This window comes from Lathyrus oleraceus, chromosome 5 (genome assembly GCF_024323335.1).
Source record: "Lathyrus oleraceus cultivar Zhongwan6 chromosome 5, CAAS_Psat_ZW6_1.0, whole genome shotgun sequence".
Lineage (NCBI taxonomy): Eukaryota > Viridiplantae > Streptophyta > Magnoliopsida > Fabales > Fabaceae > Lathyrus > Lathyrus oleraceus.
In genome coordinates, this window is record NC_066583.1 from 25,302,223 (window position 1) to 25,329,228 (window position 27,006).

A 27,006-nucleotide genomic window follows, 5' to 3' on the forward strand; every position below is an offset into this window, starting at 1 on the left:
CTCACGAGATTCATGTTAGTAGACCCAAATATAATATCGTCAACATAAATTTCTACTAATATCAAGTGCTTTCCTTGAAGTTTAATGAAGAGTGTTGTATCAACCTTTCCTCTTGAGTAACCTTGATCAAGTAAAAATCTACTTAGTCGCTCATACCAAGCTCTAGGAGCTTGTTTGAGACCATATAAAGCCCTTTTTAGTTTGTAAACATGATCGGGATACTCATGAGATTCAAAACCCGGAGGTTGTGCGACGTAGACCTCTTCATTTATGTGACCGTTAAGGAACGCACTCTTAACATCCATTTGGAATAGTTTAAAGTCTTTCGCACAAGCGAAGGCAAGGAGAAGGCGTATAGCCTTGAGTCGGGCAACCGGCGCATAAGTTTCCTCATAGTCGATGCCTTCCTCTTGGTTATACCCTTGCGCAACTAAACGCGCCTTGTTACGGGTTATTACCCCGTTTTCGTCCAACTTGTTCCTAAACACCCATCGGGTGCCGATTACTCGATGAACCCGTGGAGGAGGGACGAGGTCCCAAACCTCATTTCTAGTAAACTGATTTAGTTCCTCCTGCATTGACAAAAACCAGTGTTCATCGAGTAGGGCTTCTTTAGGGTTTTTAGGTTCTATTTGTGAAACGAAAGCGAAGTGATAACAGAAATTACTTAGCTTCGATCGAGTTGTAACACCCTTTGGTATATCTCTGAGAATGTTGTCAATTGGATGGTCTTTGGGAGACTTCCAAGCTTGAGGGAGATCATCGTTTGATGGCGGATGAGCTACCTCGGTTTCCTCATGGTGTACATCTTTATCCTCCTCAACTTTGACTTTGTCGGGTTGATCAATCCCCGGCTCGCCACCCTTGAGTATGTCTTCCGTAGATGTACCTGCACCATGAACAACACTACCCTTTCCGACGTTTCTCGGATAGGATTCATCAAAAGTGACATGTACAGAATCTTCCACAGCAAGTAATCGTTTGTTATATATTCTATATGCTTTACTCGATTGAGAGTATCCGAGGAAGATACCTTCGTCGACCTTGGAATCGAATTTGCCCAAGTTTTCCTTTCCATTATTTAATATAAAATATTTGCAACCGAAGACATGTAAGTGAGAAACATTTGGCTTTCGCCCTTTTAAAAGCTCATACGGTGTTTTATTTAGAATGGGGCAAATGAGCACCCTATTCAAAACATAACACGCCGTACTAATGGCGTCGGCCCAAAAATATTTCGGTAAACCACTTTCGTTAATCATTGTTCTTCCCAATTCTTCCAAAATTCGATTTTTACGCTCCACAACCCCATTTTGTTGAGGAGTACGTGGAGCGGAGAAGTTATGATCGATACCATGGTTACCACAATATTCTTCAAATAAATGGTTTTCGAACTCACCCCCATGGTCGCTTCTAATTGAACCAATGTTTGTATTTAATTTATTTTGGGAAAGCTTAGCAAACCTTTCAAAGGCGGCGAACGTATCGCTCTTGCTTACTAAAAAGATAGTCCAACAAAATCTAGAAAAATCGTCCACTATTACGAAACCGTAATAATTTCCTCCTAGACTTTTAATCCTAGACGGCCCAAATAAGTCCATATGAAGAAGTTCGAGAGGTCTCGTTGTTGAAACGATATTTTTGGATTTAAATGAGATCCTCGTTTGCTTCCCTTTTTGACAAGCATCACAAAGGTGATCCTTGGTGAACTTTATTTTGGGGAGACCTAGGACTAGATCTTTTGAGACTACTTTATTTAGTAAGTCGAAGTTAACATGTGCTAAACGCCTATGCCATAACCATGAATCTTCACTCATTGTTACAAGGCATTTGTCACTTGTTAACGATACTTCGTTCAAATCTAACATATAGACATTATTCACACGCAGGCCATTAAACATACTCTTCTTATCATCATTATGTATAATTTTGCAACAATCTTTTGAAAATGATACATTGTATCCTTTGTCACATAATTGACTGATGCTAAGTAGATTGTGTTTAAGACCTTCGACAAGCAATACATTAGAAATAGTAGTGGAAGAAGGGTTACCTACACTACCTTTACCTAGTATTGCTCCACGGTTGTTGTCACCATAGGTTACATATCCTTTCTTCTTAGCCACTAAGTCAATGAAGAGTGATATGTCTCCTGACATGTGCCTTGAGCATCCACTGTCGAGAACCCATCTTCTCTCGGTAGTCTCGAGGCATTGTACCTATGGAAATGCAATTAACAAGAGAAGGTACCCAATGGCTTATTGGGTCCTGAATGGTGAGTAACAAAATGGTTGCATTTGGGCAGCCATTGATAAATGCCTTTAGGAACTAAGAATCTCCTAAATCTGCATTTAGCAATGGAGTGGCCTTTCTTGCAACAATAAAGACAAGAGAAATTTACATTTTGATTGCCTTTGCTATCTTCATCCTTTATAACATATTTATATTTTTGATATGGATTAACCATACTTTTTCGAAAGTTTGATTGATCGATAGCAAAGGTAATCTTGGGCTCAAGAGCCTTGTCAAGTTTGGCCTTTAGGTTTCTTACTTCACCTTGCCAAATATAACAAGTATCACACCCAAAGTTGATCATCCTACTTCTAAGGTCCTCACAACCTGCTTTTGTGCTTTCTACTATAGAGGCTTTAAGTGCCTCAAGTTTCCTTTCGGATTCTTGAATTTTTTGTTCCAAATGAGTAAAAAATTTGTTATTTGAGGCAAGCCTTTTAAAGGCCTCTTTAGCTTCACAGTGTAAAGTATCAAATGCAGCTTGTAATTCATGATGAGACATACTAGAGGATTTTTCATATTTAGCATGTCGTACCTGTTTCTTTTTGTTCTTTTGATGAGCAGAGAGACATATGTTTGCATTTTCATCTTCATCACTAGAACTTTCATCATCGGAGGAGTCGCTATCGCTTTCCCAAGCTATGTATGCTCTCCTTGGCTTTGATGATCTCTTGTGTGATTTGGATGATTCCTTTTCCTTTGTCTTCTTGTTCAACGGACAGTTCGGTTTGTAATGACCGGGCTTTCCACAAGTATAGCACGACCCTCTAGTCATTTTACCTTTTAAGTCATCATCTTTAGAGTACCTAGATTGTTTCCGGAAGTTTACCAAGTTCTTCTCGGAATGTTGGATGCCGTTCTTTCTCACGTAACGATTGTAACGTTTAACGAACAACCCCATATCTTCGCTCTTGTCCTCTTCTTCTTCATCGCTCGAGGAATAATCACTTTGCTCTTTTGCTTGAGACTTCGAGGAGGAAGTCTTTAGAGCTATTGATTTCTTTTCACTCACCTTTGTTTTGTCCTTTCTTTCTTTCTTTTCGTGTTGTTCTAGGCTCAAGAGTACTTGTTCATGCTCTTGTAATTTGCCAAATAATGTTGTCAAGTCTAATATGGTAAGATCATTTGATTCTTTGATGACGGTCACTTTCAGCTGCCATTCCCTGTTAAGACATCTCAAGATCTTATTAGTAGCAACATCATTGGAAACATGCCTACCTAATGAATGCAATCGATTGATAAGATGAGTAAATCTCTTTTGCATGTCAGCAATGGTTTCCCCTTGCTCCCTGGAAAAGAGATCAAACTCTTGTGTTAGTGTGTTGATTCTTGCCAACTTAACATCGTTCGTCCCCTCATGGGCGATTTGTAGTGAATCCCACATGGCCTTAGCAGTAGGACAATGGGATACACGATAGTATTCATCTACACCTAATGAGGAGATTAGGATATTTTTGGCTTTCCAATCATAATTGTATTTCTTTTCATCATCATCGGTCCATTGTGCTTCGGGCTTTGGCACTAATTCATTATTCTCATTGGTCATGGTTATTTCAATTGGACCATTGAGAATAACGTTCCATATTTTTCTATCTATGGAATTTATGTGCACCCGCATACAGTCTTTCCAATAACTATAATTTTCACCATTGAAAACGGGAGCTCTATTATAAGCCCCTTTAGGTTCGTTAGCCATTTTCTATCAAAGTTATATTTTGAAGCACAGAGTGAACCGGAGCTCCTGATACCACTTGTTAGACTATGGCACGGATCTAGAAGGGGGGGGGGGGGGGTTGAATAGATCCCAATTAAAATTTGAGTCGGCCCTACCAATTAAAAATTGGTTTTGAAAAATTGTTTTAAGTGCGGAAGCGGCCGAGGAAAATATAGTCTAAAATGAACTGTTATTGGAAAACCGGATATGCGTCAAGCCTATGGATTAGTGATAATGTGGAATAAGAATCACTACACTAGTCACACTATCAATGATTTGTTACGCTTACTAGGATTCCTAGTTCCAATGATTCAAAGAACAAACCAAACTAGATACACAACTAAGATAATTTTGGTTTAGGCAAATTATCAAACACTTGGTGTGTAAAAACACTCCAAGTGATATTTATGTTGAGTAAGTGATTCCAATTAATCTAGTACAATATCCTATTGTACTTTGGATTCAAAAACAGAGTTTTAACCTCTTACTCAATTAATATCAAGGTTTGACAAAAGTGCTTATACTAAAATCACTTAATTTTTAAGCTAAAAACAATTATGCAGAAAATTAGAGAAGGCAAGGATTTGATGAGGCAGTTCCCCCGTCGTCCTCGCTTCGGGGTACGTCTGCCCTCAATTCTAAAATTAGAATTGAGATGATTTAATAGATATCACCTGTTGAATTTAACCGTTTATACAAGGATTGCAAAGCAAATATACAACAGAACTCTCAAGACGTTGAATGTTGCTTCCATTCCTTGTTCCTTGATTCAAGATGAATCAAGTCCTTCGATTGTTGTTGATAGACCTCCGATTCCAGCCCCTTTGTTGAATAACCCTTAGTTCTTCAAACCCTCGGCCCGACTGATCTCAACTACAACAAATCGAACCCGAAATCTTCCCTTCAATATCACTGAATCCGCTACTAGATTGACGAAGACTTCCTCTTCTCAATCACCTTCGCTCAGCTGAAAATTGATGAAGAAATTCGTCCAAAAACCCCCAAAATCAAACCGGTCTTGGAGGACAAAACCCTAAAGGTTTTATTCAAGAAAAAATCTGTCATAAGCTTCAACCCGAACCGGATTCCCCAATCACGGCTTCGAACCTTATCACCTTTAACCAATCACAAAGCACTTCAAAAATGGTTGTGTGTAGTTGATGTGTTGTGAGATGTTGAAGATGAAGATGATGAATCTTGGACACCTATTTCACTTTTTCTTGTTTCCTTGAACACTTGAATCAATTTGACAAATGTTAGTTGATACAAATAACTAAACTTCTATTTATAGTAACAAACCAACCAACCCACTTAACAGCTTTTCAAACAGAGTGGGAAATACTTAAAAACTGAATTTGCGCACGAACGGTCGACCATAGCAGGTCTATGCGTCGACTCATGGCCTGCAGTTTTAGACAAACTGAAAAGCACAATAGTATGCGTCGACCATAGGTCGGCGTGCGCTGACCCGTGGGAAAGTGAAAGCTTCATGCGCCGACCCTGTGGTCGACTCCAGTCTCCATGCGCTGACCCGTGACCAACTGCACTATGTTATGCGCCGACCTGTGGTCGACTCAAGCCTCCATGCGCTGACCCGTGACCAACTGCACTATGTTATGCGCCGACCTGTGGTCGACTCAAGCCTCCATGCGCTGACCCGTGACCAACTGCACTATGTTATGCGCTGACCTGTGGTCGACTCAAACCCTGCAAATCTGCAAAAATTCAGATTTTTGTGGTTTTCATGCATTTTGTCATGACCATATTTTATCCACATATGTTGTATGAAATATAGCAATTTAGATGAGCATAGAAAAGGATATGATAGGTGATATGTTGCATTTGTTTTGTAGAGGTGGAATCGACACTGCCGATTCATCCATGGTGGTCATTTGTCATCATCGAAACCTATGATCGTATGTTGTATGACAGTTTGCCCTTACAAACTCCATGCTTCGACTGCTTGCTTCGACAAACTATATTTGACTTTATGTCAAATATTGCAAATACAGACTTTGTTCGACACAAACTAATTTCGATACCCGTCAAATACAAACACACTATTTCGACTTTGACACAAAAAATGACATATTTAACAAAAACATCCCCTCGTTTCCTTTTCACCTCTAAATAGATAACATTGAAACATCACATTCAAACACACTCTAACCACTTTGAATACCCACATGCCGTGTTTCCACAGACGGTGGCTATATTCTAGTCGCCTTCGAATCCACGTCAATATGGCTATGAGATACTGAGAATCCTCACGACTTTATTCTTTTAGAAAAGACATTTCGTTAAATTAAAAAGTATAAGTATTATATATAAACCACTTTTAATTTTGATTTCTAAGCAACATGAGACTATTTTGGTAAACCCAAAATAAATCTCAATCACTTTTAACTTATCTCTTGAATGCAAACAATGTTTGAACAATGAACTTTAGTTAAATTTTCAACTTCATTTTGTTTGGAAGAACGGTCTAACTTTAAACTCTAACACAAAATCTTAATAATTACAAATATATATACATTGAAACTAAATCGAATATGATATGTAGCCAAATTAATATTATAATAAGATAGAAAAGAAAATGATTCCATACCAACACAAGAATTATATACTGCAAACAAAACAATGAAAAAAAAACACAAATAAAAAAATTAAAATACATATAAAAATTATTTGTAAAGAAAAAGAAAAAGAATCAAAATTGACTAAATTAAATTTTAATTTAGAGTTTTTATGACCAAAATTATTGGTAATAACCCTTGTCTTCGGTCTTGGTGTTATTGATAATATTATTTTCACTCACTTAAAATATATTCCTTTATATTATTCGGTTACTATTCTAAGAAATAATATTTTTTTATAAATTTATTAAATAAATGATGTATTTAGTTATTAGATATATTAATTATTTCTTTTAATATATGAGATTCTTTGATTGTTAAAAATGGGTAATAGCAATATCAACATAATATGAATAAATCAATTGAGAACTGGCCTTGGAGACATTTGTTAAGTTGTTTGAAACAACAAATCACATGTGTGAGCATATCACCTTGCCCCGCCCGTAGCAAAAAAAAACATAAACATTTCCCCCCACTCACTTCCAAAAGGAAAACCATGTGGAATACAAAAGTACCATTATCATATACACTCCCCACCACCGACACTCCCCATTTCTTATAACCAAAACATTATTATTCCTTCCAAAACAAAATTCCCTTTCAATTTTCCCTCTCTTTTATTTTAACCTTTTTCTCCCACCGCACCCCCCTAATCATTTCTCACCCATTCCCTTCCCCACCTCTCTCTTTCTCTCTCCATTTACCACAATTAGTATTTAGAGTAAACATTGCTTCATAGAGACACAAAAGAGTCCAAAAAAATGAAGCTCAACTTAGAGATAGCAGTAACACTTCTCCTAACTCTTGCTATTTCTGTTTTCCACATTACTTCAGCTGAAGATCCATATAAATTCTTCAACTGGAATGTTACTTATGGTGACATTTACCCACTTGGAGTTCGCCAAACAGTGTGTCTCGCAACTTAATCTCACTTTTTTCATACTTTTGTTTTCTTCCTATATTCTATAATTTCAATTTCATAACATTAATTAATATTCATATGTATAAGTTTGTAATTTTATCATGTTTTTTTTTAACAGGGTATATTGATCAATGGACAATTCCCTGGTCCAGACATTCATTCTGTTACAAACGACAACCTCATTATCAATGTCTTCAACAGTTTAGATGAACCCTTTCTCCTCTCTTGGTACAAACCTTTTCTCTTAATCTCCCAATTTTTTAATTAATTATTACTAATACTAATACTAGCATTAATTAAGAACTCAAAACATAAGCATGTGGTTAATTAATGTTGACACAGTTAAGGGTATGTTTGAGGGTGATGTCGGTTGCATTCAAATGACAATTGTCTATTTTGAAAAGTGGCTACAGTAAAGTTTCCCATGTGCCGTTTCGAATGTGTGGACACTGGACACGGATCCAGATCTGGCACACTTTTTTTTCTTCTTCTCTATTTATGAAAATTAATATATATTTTTTCTTTTCTAAAAAGGCAAAAGCACATGATTATAGTTGTATTAAGGAGACATCCTTAATGGAATTCGGTTTATGAAGTTTGTTATAAGCATAACTTTGGAGTAGCAAGGAAGCAACCAATTCAGCATATTGTCGGAGTAATAAATGTAGAAAAAAAAATTAATTGGACGAATAATCTTTTTTAAGTGAGTCGTTCAGTTGATTGTTATGTAGAAACATCATATCAGATATAAAATGTTTTTGGTTCGAATATGTATTTTTGCAATCAAATATTCTTATATAGACATCAACCGCTGGTTTAATCAGACTATCAACCGAGCTGATTTAACCGACCCGAGTAAAGATAAGTTGGTTGAAAAGAACAGAAGATGCCAGCATTGCATTATGGCCCATCCATTTAGTACCTTTTACTATTTCCTTGTTGTTGCTTGCTGGAATCCATTATAACTTACCACCTACTCCATCTCGGTTTCTACCAAATCACGTGCACTAGTAATTTTTAAATTATAAACTAGATTAATTTTTAAAAAAAGTTTTTAACTAGAATTAATTAAAATTAACGAAATGTAATATTTTATTAATTTATGATTGTCTGTTATGCAGGAATGGGATCCAGCAGAGGAGGAATTCATTTGAGGATGGTGTATTTGGAACAACCTGTCCAATTCCACCAGGGAAGAACTTCACTTACATACTTCAAGTGAAAGATCAAATTGGAAGTTTTTACTATTTTCCATCACTTGCATTTCATAAAGCAGCCGGTGGTTTTGGAGGTATTAGGATACTGAGTAGGCCAAGGATTCCAGTTCCTTTTCCTGACCCGTCTGGTGACTACACTGTACTTATTGGTGATTGGTACAAGTCCAACCATACGGTAACAAATTCTTTTACTTTTTTCATTATAATTTATTAATCCTAAAATCAAATTAAATTGTCTTTTTTGTATTTTATTGAGTTGTGTGCCACAAAACTCAAGGGGATAATCTTATTTTATTTAATTATTATTACCTTTTGGATAGGGAAATTGGCAAGCGGTGATCAGTGATGAGATAGTGTCTTCATTCATTTCAAATTTCAATGCAATACAGCGGGACTAACACTTTCTTCACGCTGTATAACCATTCATATTTATTAAACCACCTCGGCGTCTTATTTTTAATTTTATTGAATAATCAATATATCTGAACTATATAATTGATCAGATTTAAAAATATTAACTTTTACTTAGGATCAACGAGAAAACTTGAGAAAACTTGTTTAACCCGTAGGGGTTGATCTAATGGTGAATGCTTAGATCCAGAAAATGTTTTTTTAGGTCTCGGGTGAATGTAAATTCGATACGAGGGTAGTACTAAAGTTTGACAAATAAATTTTCTTATGTTATCAAATAAACTTTGAATTTCGCTATTCAAACATATTCCATGCAATAATTATGTAATTCAACTTCAATTCTCTCATTTGGGTAGATACTAGATATCTATATGGGATTTATTTCCTCAAATAAACTTTGCAATAATATGCAGACTCTAAAAGCCCATCTTGATAGAGGAAAGAAGCTTCCTATACCTGATGGAATCCTCATCAATGGTCGCGGTCCAAATGGATTATCTTTCAACGTCGAACAAGGTATGTAATTACATCCTCCGGTTACTATTATAAGTAAATTTGACTTTATACATTTTACGATTAATGTATATAGTCCTTATATGAACTAGATACGATAATTGTCAAATGTATCAAAAAAGTCAAATTTGTTTATAATAGTGACAAGTGGGTGTATTATTTTACGATATAAGGTATATAAGTATGAAATTAAATAAAATGATAATAATTTTGTTTGAATGTCCTATGATTTGTACACAACAGGAAAGACTTACAGGCTTAGAATATCAAATGTGGGACTACAACATTCCCTTAACTTCAGAATTCAGAATCACAAAATGAAGTTGGTAGAAGTTGAAGGGACACACACTCTTCAAACTACATACTCCTCACTTGATGTTCATGTCGGACAATCCTATTCTGTGCTAGTAACTGCTGATCAACCTTCTCAAGACTACTACATTGTGGTTTCCACAAGATTTTCGGCGAAGATCCTCACCACTACTGGTGTACTTCGCTATAGTAACTCTGCAGGCCCGGTATCAGGCCCACCTCCTGGTGGTCCGACAATCCAAGTTGACTGGTCTTTGAACCAGGCCCGCTCAATCAGGTACTTTAATGGTTAATGAGCTTCGGTTAAGGACAAATCGTTTGACCAAAAGATCATAATATTTTTGTTCTTTGTATATTTCATTTAAACTGCATGAAATGATTCTTGTGACTCAAGCTATGATCCATATTTTCAGGACTAACCTTACCGCAAGTGGACCAAGGCCTAATCCACAAGGATCCTACCATTACGGTCTCATAAACACGACCAAGACAATCATTCTGTCTAGTTCTCCTGGTCAAGTTAATGGCAAGCAAAGATACGCGATTAACAGTGTGTCTTACATTTCACCAGACACGCCTCTTAAGCTCGCTGACTACTTCAAAATTTCCGGTGTTTTTCGCGTTGGAAGCATATCTGATAGGCCCACTGGGGGTGGCATTTACCTTGACACGTCTGTTTTGCAAGCTGATTACAGATCTTTCATTGAGATTGTCTTCCAAAACAACGAGAACATCGTTCAGAGCTATCATCTTGATGGCTACTCTTTCTTCGTGGTTGGGTGAGCACACCGCACATTTAACTTCTCCGCATTTTTATATGTAACGCTTTCTTGATAATTTGTGTCTGAAATTTCTAAAACTGATCACATGTTTATATGTAGTATGGATGGAGGACAGTGGACAACTTCTAGCAGAAACAATTACAATCTCCGAGATGCAGTCTCGCGTTGCACCACTCAGGTGAGAATTGAGTGTTCAGTTTGTTAGTTACTGATGTCGTTTATTTCTGATTGATGCAACATTTGTTTTTTTGATTTTGTTAAGGTATATCCTTATTCATGGACTGCTATTTATATTGCTCTCGACAACGTTGGAATGTGGAACTTAAGGACTGAGTTTTGGGCGCGACAGTACCTTGGCCAACAGTTTTATTTGCGTGTTTACACAGCATCAACCTCAATCAGAGACGAGTTTCCTATTCCAAAGAATGCGCGTCTCTGTGGTAGGGCAAGCGGGCGACACACACGACCTCTTTGAGCTAGCAAAGGTTTAAAGAATCCATTCCACAGTTATGAAGGCATTCTAGCTTTAGAATCATGATGAAAAGTAGTTAACTTATCTACTTGTAATTTTATTGTTGAGTGTTTCGAATATATATGTTGTGCTCCGGTCGAATCACGAAGATTTTCGAGTCTAAATGACCTCAACTCGAGGTCACATTCTTTTCCAGCCAAAAAAGAAGAATACTATTTATGTTCCCTTTGTATTATTATCTAGAGTTTTACTACTACTATTATTATTATTATAAAGTAAGGGTACACGAATTGCTGAAGATTGTATTTTGCACTTAGTTGAGAAGGTGATTCATTTGATGTATTGAATGCAGAATTCTTAGATTTTTTAGTTGTTGTATATCCTTTTCACTTTTCTCGTTGATTGAAACACTTGTTTGAATTGTCTGATACATGTCTTATGAGTGTCATATGATTTTTTTTGATAGAGTAAGAGAAAAGGAAAGGAAAAAACAACTAAAAGAAAGTCAACATAAAATTCAAGGACTATTGTCTCTCACCTAGCATCCTTTTTACATCAACCTACAAAAGAGAAAGTAACTCATCAGGTGGAATAGAAATTTTTGCCAAAGAACTGATCCAGTAGCTCCAATCTTAGCCAAACAATCAACTGTAGTATTGCTTCTCTCCAAGAATGCATAAGTAGGACTCACAAGTCTCTTCCCAACAACTCATTAATGCTTGAAATAATAGATGCAAAATGGTGTAAGGATTAAATTTTGTCCTCACTAAATGGATAACCTTAGTTGAATAAGTACCATCTGAGTTACCATTCCAAGAGAAGCCATCATGGACACTATTATTAGGGAAAACTAGGATAATAGATAGGGATTAAATGACATTGGGAGGAAGTTACATGTATAGCTAAAAAATCCCATTTACCATTTCGAACAATATCAACTATGGTCTTATGGATATCATGGATGTCCATATACCAAACCTGATTACTCAATTTGCCAAATCTAGACTAAGGTGCATACTAAAGAGATGAGGAACAATTGCCTAGCCAAAAATCAAAACCATCTCTCAACATTGCTTTAGCTTTCATAGTAGAATTCCAAACAACTCGTCCTTGTTTATTTGGAACTTCTAGGAATTGAGCATCCCAAATGCTTCAACAACTTGATCCAAAGCTTCTCAGAGTTATTATGAATATCTCAAACTAGTTTACCAAACATAGTTGTATTTAATTACCTAGCTATACAAATACCTAAACCACCGTCCTTCTTTGGCTTAATTATTTTATCACATACAACAAGATGGATACCCTTATCAAAAGTCCCTTTCCATATGAAATTTTTGTAGTGTATTTATCAATAAGGTGGTAGACACTTTTAGGAAACCAGGACAATTGCATGTAATAAGTGGGGATGGACGCCAAAACAGTCTTAACCGAAATTACTCTACCCGATTTGCTTGAAATATTTTTTCCCAAGAATTGAGCATGTGATGGATCTTGTCACCCAAAAATTTAAAGTCCCGCTGACTAAGCCTTTCGTGGATCCTAGTGGAAGCATAAAAGAATGCTCTAGACTTATTTACATTCACCTTAAGACTATACTTACTAGCAAACTCTGAAAAAAAACACCTTCAGTAATAGTTGCTTGAGTGGAAGTATCTTTAGAGAATAGTAACACATAATCAGAAAAAAATAGGTGGGAAAGGGAATGACCATTCCTTGAAATACACACAGGCTTTCATTGATTGTTATTAATTGCCTTCATAATTGCATTGGATAAAAGTTCGATGGACATAACAAAAAGATAAGGGGAAATGGGGTCCTCTTGGCGAAGGCCTTTAGTCAGGGAGAAAGTCGACAACCTCTGACAATTCCAAATAAGAGACAAGGAAGAGGATGTAACACAATGCATGATAAGCTGAATAATAAAATGATGGGACCTAAATTATTGAAGGAAAGATCTCAGAAACTCCCAACTAACATGGTCGTAAGCATTCTCCAAATCGATTTTATGCACTAAATCCCCGTTATTTTTCTTGGGATTTCACATGGAATGAATAGATTCTTGAAGAATGATGGCATTATCACAAGTCTCTCTACTGGAAGAAAACTAATCTAGTGAGGACCAACAATCTCATCCAAGTAAGGTTTGATTCTATTTGCCAAGACTTTAGTAATCAACTTATAGATAGTATTGCATAAATGATAACACTGAATCACACCACGTATTTGACTCGGATTTCACATGTTTATTAGGTCTTTATTATCATTTTGCTTGTATTATGCTTTCTTTTGTGTTGTTTTCAGGTATTTAGCTTTTTCAGGACCTTTGTAGAAGAAACGAAGCAAAAAGACCAAAAAATTAGGGTTTTCGGCAAATATTGTACTCGTGGCGTTCTGCATAGCGACCGCTATAGGAGAAGCCATGACACATCAGCTCTCAACCAGGAGGAAACTGCCACGATTTCATGAACTTCCCCATTTACTCACATGACGGACGCCATGGAGGGATGGCGGGCGCCACCTTTGAATTCCACATTCCCACTAAAGAGCAGTTGAAGGGCATCCTGGTCTTTGCATGCTGTTGAGTTCCTCTATAAATAGGTCGTTCTAGTTCACTTACAAATCATCCAACTTAGTTTATAACACTAAGACTACAATATCATCTGTAAAAGCGGTAATCCGTCACATCGAGGGGTTATCGCACCTTAGTGTAATTGAGTTGGAGCACTTTGATTTTGCCGTCATCTTTATTTTCAAAGTCAAAGGTTCATTTACTTCCTTGTAATAGATTTAAAGCCTCCGTTTGGAGCAGGTTCTAATTTAATCGCCTTTTTATTTTACTTGCCATGCCTTACTTTACTTAATTTCTTGTCATGCTTTACTTTATTTAATTTCCTGCCATTGTCTTTACTTTATTAAATTTCCTACCATTGTCTTTACTTTATTTAATTTTCTCGCCATTATCTTTATTGCTCATTTTAATTGTTTTACACGCTTTACTTGTTCTTCACGCCATACATTCTAAACTTCTTTTCATCATGTTCAATATCGTTGTATTTGTTTGTATTACCATGTCTGGCTAAATCTTTCAAAGGTTAGAATGTAAGGATCGCGGTTAAAGAGATGTTTCACATATTGCATCTGTAAAAATGCTTTAGGGGCTGTTTTGATTTTTAATTCGAGTTTTCTGAAACAAACTTGGTTAATTTTAACTACTCAAGGAGTGCGAAAGCACCTTGGCTTAGTTAACTAGGAATTTTTATCACTTTAAGGAAAAACGATTTTTGAAACGGTTTTCGGACGCGTTGATAAATTTAAAATCAGGAAACTCCTTGGGTAAACTTTCCGAATCAAAATCACTTTTCAACTAAGCTTACGAGTCTTATTTCTTAAAAATAGGTTTACTACTTTAGCATTCTGCGCACCTTTTATAAGTGACAATAAAAGGCCTTAATTTAAGGGTAAACTCGGTTCTGAATACGCGAAAGCGACAATTCCTGTTAAATGGATTCTTTTCAAGAGTAGAAAATATTGCCCCATAAGTAGTTCTATTTAGACAATTGAAGCATCGTTTAACTGACATGAAATACGTTCAAGCCTGTCTTTATCTGCACTGTATTTATTATTTTCTTTATTTACTGTTATTTTGCGACATCAATATCTCATTTTTACCGCCTTAGATAAACATCGTAACAATAGTAACCGATAGATTGACGATTTGGTCTCTGTGGGATCGATAATCTTTTATATTACTCTGATGCGATTTGTGCGCTTGCGAATATAGCGATCAAGTTTTTGGCGCCGTTGCCGGGGACCAACTTCGTCAAATTTCGTACCCTGTTGTTACACTGTCTAGACTAAGGCATTATTAGCCGGTAAATGTGAAGAACCCGTAGTACCGGATATTTAGTAGATCCTTTAGCGGAACCCGAACGTTACACTCATACACGCCTCTTACTCATCCGAATTAAGAAAGCTATGGTCAAGAATCGCGACCGGAGACCTCTTAAGGAATTTGCCCAACCCTCTGACGAGGAACCTAGTTCTAGTATAGTAAACCCCCTCATTCCTGCCAACAATTTCGAACTAAAACCATCTTTACTGCAATTAGTGCAACAGAACCAATTCACGGGTCTCGTTACTGAGAACCCAAATCAACATTTAAAAGTCTTTATCCAACTGGCCGACACCTTTAAATCCAACGGTGCTTCACCTGATGCGATTCGCTTAAGATTATTTCCTTTCTCCCTCAGAGATAGAGCACGCTCGTGGTTATATTCACTTTCAGCTAACTCAACAACTACCTGGGAAGACCATAGGAGAGTATTCCTTGCTAGATATTTCCCCCTAGTAAGACTGCTGTTCTTCGAAACCAAATAACTAGATTTACTCAAAACCAAGGAGAATCACTTTTTGAAGCTTGGGAGAGATACAAGGAGCTGTTAAGAGTCTGTCCACACCATGGCCTAGAACAATGGCTGATCCTTCATACCTTCTACAATGGACTCCATTATAACACAAAGATGAGCATTGACACTGCCGCTGGTGGCACGTTGATGAACAAACCTTACCCTGAAGCTTGTGACCTAATTGAGGATATGGCCCAAAACCATTACCAATAGGGAACTGAGCGAGCATCAGTAGAGAAAAAGGAGACCCAAGGTGGAATACATGAGATAAGTTCTATGGACATGATGTAAGTGAAAATGGATGCTTTATCCCTTAAGGTCGAACATATTTCTACAAACTCTAACACCGCAGCGGTAGTCCACACAGAGTGTGAATTTTGTGGATCTAAAGGACACGAATCGGCGGAATGTAACCTTTTGAACGACCTGAACACCGACCAAGTGAATTACGCCCAAGGTAACCCATTTTCAAACACTTATAACCCTGGATGGAAGAATCACCCAAATGTTTCCTATAAAAACCATAACCCTATCCAAAATTTTGCACCTCAAAGACCACAAGGTTTTCAAGCCCAAAAACCAAATCAACCTATACAAGCTGTTCCCCAGAAGCCTAACCTTGAGAAGATCATGGAGAACTTTATATCAGGCCAGACTCAGCAAAATAAAGAATTCCTAAACCAGAACATTCACGTAAACAAACTGATAACGCAATTCGGGACTAAGGTTGATCATATAATTACTCACAATAAGATGCTTGAAACCCAGATCTCATAAGTAGCACAAAACCAAGCCCCGCAAACTACACCTGGAGGACAATTCCCTAGACAACCTCAACTCAACCCTCGAGGGCAAGCTAACGCTATCACATTACGAAGTGGGACCGTTTACGAAGGGCCTTATAACCCAGCAATGAGCGATTCCAAAGCTTCTACAGAAAATATACCTACCAACCAAGGAGGGGAACCAGTGGAACCCGAAAAACAAACTGACCAAGAAGGAGAAGCCAAGGATAAAACTTACAAACCACCACCCCCGTACAAACCACCAATCCCATATCCGCAAAGACTTAAACAAACCAAAATCGATAACCAATACCAAAAGTTTATAAAAGTAATAGAGAAGCTTCATGTAGATATTCCTTTCACCGAAGCCATCACCCAAATTCCATCTTACGCCAAATTTCTGAAAGACATCTTAACCAACAAGTGTAGGCTTGACGATCCCAAACCCTTGGAATGCAACTTTATTTCCGAGAATAAACTTGCTAAGAAGGAGAAAGACCCTGGGAGTTTTTCTATACCTTGCATTCTAGGGAGTCATGAGATCGACAAAGCTTTCCTAGACTTAGGCGCTAGTGTGAGTTTAATGCCATTAGCTGTGTGTAAAAGGTTAAACTTAGGAGAATTACAACCAACTAAGATGTCCCTCCAATTAGCCAATAGATCTGTTAAGTATCCTGTAGGCATATTAGAAGACATCCCCGTTAGGATCGGTCAACTTTATATCCCGACAGACTTTGTGGTCATGGATATCAAGGAAGACGACGATATCCCTATCCTTTTAGGTAGACCATTTTTATCAACAGCCGGAGCTATAATAGATGTTAAAAGAGGAAAATTAACTTTCGAAGTAGGAGATGAAAAGATAGAGTTTATTCTTTCAAAGTTCCTGATGGCACCAATCATAGGAGATGCATGTTACGCGATTGATATCATAGATGAATGCATAAGGGAATTTGATCAAGAAGAACCTATGATCGAACCATTTTCAAACCCGAATGAAAAGGATGACGAGCTAAAGGAAACAGAACCTCACACTAATGAATGTTTGGCCCTTACTCCAGACCTTTCACTAAACTCTCAAAAACCAGCTCAAGAACTTAAGGAATTGCCCAAAAACCTAAGATACGAGTTTTTGGATAAAGAAATGAACCGCCCAGTAATAGTTAGTGCCACCTTAAACCAAGACGAGACAAACCAACTCTTGAATGTTTTACGAAGATACCCCTCTGGCTTAGGATACAACATCTCTGGTTTAAAAGGTATAAGCCCATCCGTGTGTATGCACAGGATCTCGCTAGAGGAGGATTCAAAACCTTCCAGAGAACATCAGAGAAGAATCAACCCTGTAATGAGTGAGGTGGTAAAGAAGGAAGTCCTTAAACTATTAGAAGCTGATATAATCTATCAGATCTCCGATAGTAAATGGGTAAGTCCTGTACATGTGGTACCCAAAAAAGGAGGCATCACAGTCGTGCAGAACGAGAAGGGCGAGCATGTGGCTAAACGTATAGGAGGAGGATGGCGTATGTGCATAGACTATAGGAAACTCAATAAGGCAACTAGGAAAGACCATTACCCCCTTCCATTCATAGATCAAATGCTTGAGCGTCTTTCCAGACACTCTTACTTTTGTTATCTGGATGGATATTCTGGATTTTTCCAAATACCCATACACCCTGAGGATCAAGGGAAAACAACCTTCACCTGTCCTTACGCAACATTTGCTTACAGACGAATGCCGTTTGGACTCTGCAATGCGCCAACTACTTTCCAATGTTGTATGATGTCAATCTTCGCAGATCATCTCGATGAAATTATGGAAGTGTTCATGGATGATTTCTCGGTATGTGGGTTTGACTTTGAGAATTGTCTCATTAATCTTGAGAAAATCCTAGAAGGATGCATAGAAGTTAACCTTGTATTAAACTGGGAGAAGTGTCACTTTATGGTTAAAGAAGGCATAGTGTTAGGACATATAATATCTGAAAGAGACATTGAGGTCGACAAAGCAAAGATAGAAGTGATAGAAAACCTTAACCCTCCTAAGACTGTTAGAGAAGTCCGAAGTTTTCTTGGACACGCCGGTTTTTACTGACGCTTTATCAGATATTTCTCTAAAATAACAAAACCCCTGACTGGCCTTCTGATGAAAGACTTTGAATTCATTTTCAATGAAAAATGTATCGAAGCCTTTAATCATTTAAAACAAGCGCTAATTTCAGCACCCATTTTACAAACTCCAGATTGGACTCAACCTTTTGAAATAATGTGTGATGCTAGCGATTTTGCTGTAGGAGCTGTTTTAGGACAAAGAAAAAATAAGAAATTACATGTGATATATTACGCTAGTAGAACCCTAGATGTCGGGCAACTCAATTATACGACAGCAGAGAAGGAACTCCTAGCTGTAGTTTTTGCAATTGATAAATTTAGGTCTTATCTTGTCAGATCTAAGATTATAGTCTATACAGACCATGCAGCTATCCGTTACCTTCTAAGCAAAAAGGATGTGAAACCTAGGTTACTCAGATGGATCCTTTTGCTACAAGAGTTCGACTTAGATATCCGAGATGAAAAAGGAACAGAAAACGTAGTTGCTGACCATCTTTCCAGACTAGAGCATTTAAAGCCAGACCATTTACCTATAAATGATGATTTCACCTATGACAGATTAATAGCTAAGTTAGATACCGTTCCCCTTGAACCTGATAGAGACAACTTTGGAATAGTTTCAGAGATTAGCAGAGTACCATGGTACGCTGATTTTGTGAATTATCTAGCCGCTGATATCATACCACCTGACCTCAATTATCAACAAAAGAAGAAGTTCTTTTAAGATGTAAGACATTTCTATTGGGACAAACCACTCCTTTTTAAAAGAGGACCAGATAACGTCTTTCGACGTTGTGTCCCGGAAGAAGAAGTTAGAAATATCATAGAGCATTGTCACTCTTCACCCTATGGTGGACATTCAAGCACATCCAAGACATACATTAAGATCCTTCAAGCTGGTCTTTATTGGCCAACACTATGGCATGATGTCCATACTTATATTGTCCAATGTGACCGGTGCCAGCGCGCTGGAAACATCTCAAGACGCGACAAAATGCCTATGAAGAACATCTAATAAGTGGAATGATTTGATGTTTGGGGTATTGATTTCATGGGACGTTTTCCATCTTCGAAGGGAAACAAGTATATTTTGGTAGCCGTCGACTATGTGTCCAAATGGATAGAAGCTATAGCCTCACCCACTAACGACACAAGAGTAGTCATCAAGTTGTTTAAAAACAATATTTTCCCTAGATTTGGAGTACCACGACTTGTCATAAGTGATGGCGGATCACATTTTATATCCAGGATATTCGATAAACTCTTAAGAAAGTATGGAGTAAAACACAGAGCAGCAACACCATATCATCCCCAGACTAATGGTCAAATGGAAGTATCAAACAAAGAGATTAACCAAATCTTGGAAAAAACTGTTTCAGTATCCAGAAAAGATTGGTCTGAAAAGCTAACAGAAGCATTGTGGGCTTACAGAACTGCTTACAAAACCCCTATTGGAACTATACCATACTAGTTAGTCTATGGAAAGTCATGCCACTTACCTTTTGAACTTAAGCACAAAGCATATTGGGCCATCAAGACCCTGAATTTGGATTACCTAGCATCTGGCGAGAAACGAATCCTCGATATCCATAAATTGGAGGAACTCCGCCAGAACGCTTACGAGAATGCCATTATATACAAAGAAAGAACCAAAGCATGACATGACAAAAGGATTGTGAAAAAGGACTTTAATATAGGCGACTCTGTTCTCCTTTTCAATTCCAGATTATGACTTTTTCCAGGTAAGCTGCATTCGAGATGGACAGACCCCTTTAAGGTTTCCAAAATCCTCAAATCTGGAGCAGTTGAAATCCGGAACAATTCCTGTAATCCGTTTGTGGTAAATGGACAAAGACTGAAGCAATATCAAGGAGGTGACATCTCCACAGAATGCCCTGGCCATACTTTGATCGACCCTCCAGTTCCTACATCTGATATATAAAGTTCAAATCGTCAAGCTAACGACGTTAAACAAGCGCTGCATGGGAGGCAACCTATGATTTCTTTTTCCTTTACTTCAATTTTACTATTTCGATTTATATTTTCATATGTTATATATATATATATATATATATATATATATATATATATATATATATATATATATATATATATATATATATATATATATATATATATATATATATATATATATATATATATATATATATATATATATATATATATATATATATATATATATATTTATGTTTAGACTAATAGTTGCAATATTTGCGATTTCAGGTGTCCTCTGTTTTTAACCTAACTTTTCAGGATGGAAAATTTCGACACTATGCCAGTGATCTTTCGTGACACAGTACAGGAGCAACGCTACGTCATGCTTTCCCAGCGTCCAATGCTACCCACCAGATATCCTGATTCAAACTGCATGGAAGCATTAGGCATTGAGCCTAGTGTCAGCCATTTGTGCAGCCAGTTGCAATGGGATGAGTATACTGAAGCGATGCATGTGACTTATAGGAACCTCACTTTGGATTTCTTGAGCTCGCTGAACTACGAGCCCTATGTTGGTCATGCTAGTGATGGTGGCTACATTAATTTCAGGATGTTTGGGACATAGTACACCTTCAACCACAAGCGTTTCAGTGACTTACTTGGATTTCAGACTACTTATGATGTCTCATCTGAGCTCCCCATGAGCTATTTCCTGAGTAGAGACGTTGAGAAGTTCTGGAGTGACATTACATGTGGAGGTAGGCCTGACCCTTCCACTCAAATCTCTAACAAGATCCATAATCCTGATTTCAGATATTTTCAGATGATTATTGCCCACACCTTCTTGGGGAAGAGTGACACTGATACACACGTAAGTGTTGAAGAGATTTTCTTCATGTATTGTACCACTCAATCACGCCCAGTAGCTTGCGGGGATTTTCTGATCGAGAGACTCTATCTTAATGCTCGCTCCGCTGTGAGTCCTATACATGTTGGAAGCACGATAACCCATATAGCCTCCGCCCTAGGACTTGATAGAAGGCTATTTCACCTAACATCTTACTGCAATTATACTTTGATGGATATTGAATTCTGTCTGGACCGTGGCCTCATGAGGAGATCTTCTTTCCACCCAGATCAATACAGGCTCTTGATCGAGGGTGAGACTATCCACTACTTTACTTTACTAGACCCTCAGGTAACTTGTGTTTATAATCAAGCCAACTGGGCCTATGCCATATAAGGCCAAGGCGAGACAGTAGATGAGCAGAGAATCCCACCTGAAGCAGAGCATCATCTAGCACCTACCAGAATAAAAAATCCTCACCAATAATCCAAATGTTTAGACTCCAAACATGCATTTTGAGCTTGTTAAGCTTCGTTTGGAGATAGCCCAGCTCCGTCAGGAGCTTGCTAACGTTGCTTTGCAGGTCGAAGTGTCAGATGCCACACATGCCACTGAAGCCGATATACTGAACAATGAGATCGCTGACCTTAGACACCAGATTGTAGAGCTCAGAGGATTCGAAGTTGAGGAGACTCCATTATTCCATGGACATTGATGATATCACCGACCGAGAGATGCCATTTGCTTTACTTATTTCCCAAGAGCAAGGAACAAGCCCAACCTAAACAACAAGTCCGGATTCATGGCGGGCGCCATAGCCTAATGGTGGGCACCATGGGGTCTGTACAATTTACGGGACAAAATCCCTAAATCCCCCATTTTTGCCTTCTTCAACCTCTCAAAACCCATTTTTTTCTCCTTCCACCTCCATTGAAGTCCACGAAAATTCTCAACTTCATCATTCTAACTCCAACCCATTATCATTCCCAAACTTCACTCATCAATTTCCTCCACCAAAAACCCACTACAATCCCATTTTCACTTCCTTACCATAAAAACCCATTTTCTCTTCACTCACCATCAATGGCTGGAATAGAATTCAACAATATCATCCTTCGCGGAGGGAAACCTGGAGAGTGTCAGAACAAAACTTTACAGAAGTTGCAAACACGGGAAATTCTCGCCACCAGGTATATAGATGAGGACTGTTTGTATACTTTAGGGACGTATCATAGTGTTTTTCATATGCTAGATAATTTAGGACTGCATGAGATTTTTGCTAATAAGTAACCCACCAATGATAGGTTGACCAGGGAATTTCTGAGTTCCCTAATTTACACAGTTCATCCTGGCACTGCTAGCGCAGTTGGTACCGCATGTTTTAGAATGTTCAACACTGAATATGAGTACACTACCGACGCCTTAGCAGGTTTGTTAGGATTGTCTTACGGAGAGGGTGCCATTTGTGAGACACCCTTAGATACAGAATGGGCACTCGAAGCATTTAAATTTTGGAATAGATTATTGAATGTGGCTGCCACTTCTTTTGAAGGAATTTTAGCCTCCACTATTCATAACCCGACCATCCGTATTTTTCGATATCTTTTGGCATGTACTATTTTTGGTCGGGAAAATTCTAATAAAGTAAATGCTTGCGAGTTGCTATTTTTTTATAGGATTGCCTTACTAATTGAAGGATCAATCCTGTTCCTTTTATGCTTGCACATATATCCGCCATTTTTAAAAAAGGAGGAACCATTTCTTTTGGTGGATTAATTACTTCTATTGCTAGAGCACTAAATCTCAACGCTGAGTTAGCTACCTTAGAACCGCTCCCTCACCGCACCATTAACTTGAAATTTTTGAAGGATATGAAATTGTGCAAGGTGCGACGAGCAGGCGGTTATAACCTCATGGTCCATGGTGTAGCTATACCGAGTGTTGTTTTACCTTGCTCTCAGCGTACAGATGTGCGACATGCAAGGAACTGGACATATGATCTCGATGCTCCACCTTTTACCGGTCCTTTGCCACCTAATGTCCCTATGGACGATAGGCAAGGGACCGATGATAAGTATGATCGGCGCGACCAGTCCCCTGCTCATGATATTCCTACACACACTACATCACCTACACACACTTCACCTTCTTCTTCTAACCATTTTGCAGGTACCACTCCTTGTTTTTACATCACTGAGGAGATATGGTGCGAGCACCTGGCTCGGGAAGAAAGGCGTGACGGCCTTCTAAATACCATAAACCAACAATTGACTGATAATATGAGTTTTATGGTAGCCTCCCAGCAACACACTGAGCGCGCACGTCGGACTATCACGGAGTCCTTGCTTGCGATCACTAATGAGCAGCATCGCCAGCAACATGCTAATGAGCGGCACTTCGCACTTATCGAGGCCACCCATGGCTCTTTCTTAGGTCGCTCTAGGCAGCTGCAGGAAGGTCTTAGCCGTCGTAGCAGGAGTCTTCGACCCAGGCATCCTGACCAGGGCGGTGACGGTGCTGCTGATCAACCATAGTTCTCTCTCTTTCAGGTTATTCCTACCCTATCTCATATCGAAACATTGAGGACAATGTTCGGTTTAAGTGTGGGAGGAGATTTTTATCGCTTTCCTTTATTTTCAGTATGTTTTGTGTGTTTTAGTTGTTTTCTTTTCTTTCAATAAAATAACATGTGTTTGACGAGTCATCTGTGTGGTGTATCCGTACTTCTCCCATTTCTTTAGCCTTACCAAAAATTTTGTGAGCAAAGAAAACAGTGTATTTTGAATATTCAGGCTATAAGACAGGTTTATGACAGAATGTAAAAGATTTGGAAAAACTTTTTCTAAAAATCGATATCGTCTTGACACCATAGGCTTCATGATTATAAAAGTCGATCCTGATACCCCATATGTTGTGGCCCTAATTTTTGTTCCAAATAAGTCCTTAAGTAGTTTATCCTTGCAGTCAGCTCCGACTTAAGCATGCTCTACATAGGGGACCGATGAAAATAAGTGAATGATCATAAAAATTTCTACTTTGTTCTCTAGTTGTATGAAATTCCGGGCTAGGTGACTCTCACACGGTCATTTAACCCAGCAAAATAAAGAGGTTTGCGAAACATGCAGAAAAATAAAAAAATATATAATAATATGGCCATTGTTGGTTGGTTCAGAGGTATCTGGTGCTGAACTTGGTAGGGTGGATTACGATCCAATCCCCCACAACTACAATTGGGTTAAATAAAGGGGCTACACCAACTTATGTACCAGAGCCCCATGCTTAAGATCATAATCACTAACCGGTCACCTTACTATGAGTATATACAGATAACGGGCTTAATGTGATTGCACCTGAATGAAAAAAGGACTTGAAGAAGATGAAAAGAAGGCCTAGGTATGGTGGGGTGATATGGATTTATTTGTATAGGAACGGAGCCTATGACCACATTTGCAGAAACTGTCACTACAATATCCTTAGTTTGATTTGTTAGTACCTATCGATACATTCCTTGAATAAACTTATAAGCCTTTTTAGCCTTGAATTAACTCTAGTTGATACTATTTTTCTTGCATGAGCTATAAAGAGTTTTGCTTGAGGACAAGCAAAGGTTTAAGTGTGGGAGAATTTGATAACAATGAATCACACAGCGTATTTGACTCGGATTGCACATGTTTATTAGGTCTTTATTATCATTTTGCTGTGTTATGCTTTCATTTGTGTTGTTTTAAGGTATTTAGCTCTTTCAGGACCTTTGTAGAAGAAACAAAGCAAAAAGACCAAAAAATTAGGGTTTTCGGCAAATATTGTACTCGTGGCGTTCTACATAGCGGCCGCTATAGGAGAAGCCATGACACATTAGCCCTCAACCAGGAGGAAACTGCCACGATTCCATGAACTTCCCCATTTACTCACATGGCGGGCGCCACCTTTGAATTCCACATTCCCACTAAAGAGAAGTTGAAGGGCATCCTGGTCTTTGCATGCTGTTGAGTTCCTATATAAATAGGTCATTCTAGTTCACTTCCAAATCATCCAACTTAGTTTATAACACTAAGACTATAATATCATCTGTAAAAGCGGTAATCCGTCACATCGAGGGGTTATCGCACCTTAGTGTAATTGAGTTGGAGCACTTTGATTTTGCCGTCATCTTTATTTTCAAAGTCAAGGGATCATTTACTTCCTTGTACGAGATTTAAAGCCTCCGTTTGGAGCAGGTTCTAATTTAATCGCCTTTTTATTTTACTTGCCATGCCTTACTTAATTTAATTCCTTGTCATGCTTTACTTTATTTAATTTCCTGCCATTGTTTTTACTTTATTTAATTTTCTCGCCATTATCTTTATTGCTCATTTTAATTATTTTACACGCTTTACTTGTTCTTCACGCCTTACATTCTAAACTTCTTTTCATCATGTTCAATATCATTGTATTTGTTTGTATTACCATGTCTGGCTAAATCTTTCAAAGGTTAAAATGTAAGGATCGCGGTTAAAGAGATGTTTCACATATTGCATCTGTAAAAATGCTTTAGGGGCTATTTTGATTTTTAATTCGAGTTTTCTGAAACAAACTTGGTTAATTTTAACTACTCAAAGAGTGCGAAAGCACCCTGGCTTAGTTAACTAAGAATTTTTATCACTTTAAGAAAAAACGATTTTTGAAACTGTTTTCGGACGCATTGATAGATTTAAAATCAGGAAACTCCTTGGGTAAACTTTCTGAATCAAAATCACTTTTCAACTAAGCTTACGAGTCTTATTTCTTAAAAATAGGTTTACTACTTTAGCGTTCTCCGCACCTTTTATAAGTGACAATAAAAGGCCTTAATTTAAGGGTAAACTCGATTCTGAATACGCGAAAGCGACAGTTCCTGTTAAATGGATTCTTTTCAAGAGTAGAAAATAATGCCCCATAAGTAGTTCTATTTAGACAATCGAAGCATCGTTTAACTGACGTGAAATACATTCAAGCCTATCTTTATCTGCACTGTATTTATCATTTTCTTTATTTACTGTTATTTTGCGACATCAATATCTCATTTGTACCGCCTTAGATAAACATCGTAACAATAGTAATCGATAGATTGACGATTTGGTCTCTGTGGGATCGATAATCTTTTATATTACTCTGACGCGATTCTTGCACTTGCAAATATAGCGATCAATAAACTAATTGTAGATGTTTTTGATTGGCTGCATTTTGTGTTAAAACACTTACTGTACTTAGATGTCTTGACTAATGTCATGACATGCTTAAGTAGTATGCTGCAGGATTAGCTAATACAGGATTTACTGGATGTCAAACTGAATGTTATTACATTCATCCCTGACAGCAGATGCTAAAGTATAGGCTAGTTAGTTTTTCCTATTATGTTTCAGTATTTATCTCAGGCTGATTTTCAGGAAACTAACAACTGTGCTAAAATTAAGAGACCTAACATATAGCCTATTTTCTGGATGTCAAACTGAATGTTATGACATTCATTCCTGACAACATATGCTAAAGTGTAGGCTAGTTAGTTTTTCTGTTATGCTTTAGTATTTATCTCAGGCTATTTTTCAGGAATCTAACAGCTGTGCTAAAATCCAGGAAACTAACAACTATGCTAAAATTAAGAGACCTA

General features: G+C 37.7%; 1 protein-coding gene and 1 non-coding gene across 2 annotated transcripts; one reads left to right on the forward strand and one right to left on the reverse strand.

Annotated features, from left to right (window-relative positions):
• The first annotated feature begins 7,206 nt into the window (after positions 1–7,206).
• Positions 7,207–11,506, forward strand: LOC127082562 (L-ascorbate oxidase homolog). Its single transcript, XM_051022796.1, has 8 exons — positions 7,207–7,550; positions 7,683–7,792; positions 8,686–8,956; positions 9,606–9,708; positions 9,949–10,294; positions 10,431–10,796; positions 10,899–10,977; positions 11,062–11,506. Exons 1-8 carry the CDS (start codon positions 7,404–7,406, stop codon positions 11,272–11,274), a joined length of 1,635 nt encoding a protein of 544 aa, XP_050878753.1. The 5' UTR covers positions 7,207–7,403; the 3' UTR covers positions 11,275–11,506.
• Positions 11,507–15,632: 4,126 nt separating this feature from the next.
• Positions 15,633–15,739, reverse strand: LOC127090195 (small nucleolar RNA R71). The gene has a single exon (XR_007791723.1). It is a non-coding gene; the product is annotated as a small nucleolar RNA R71 (small nucleolar RNA).
• Between the last annotated feature and the right edge of the window lie 11,267 nt (positions 15,740–27,006).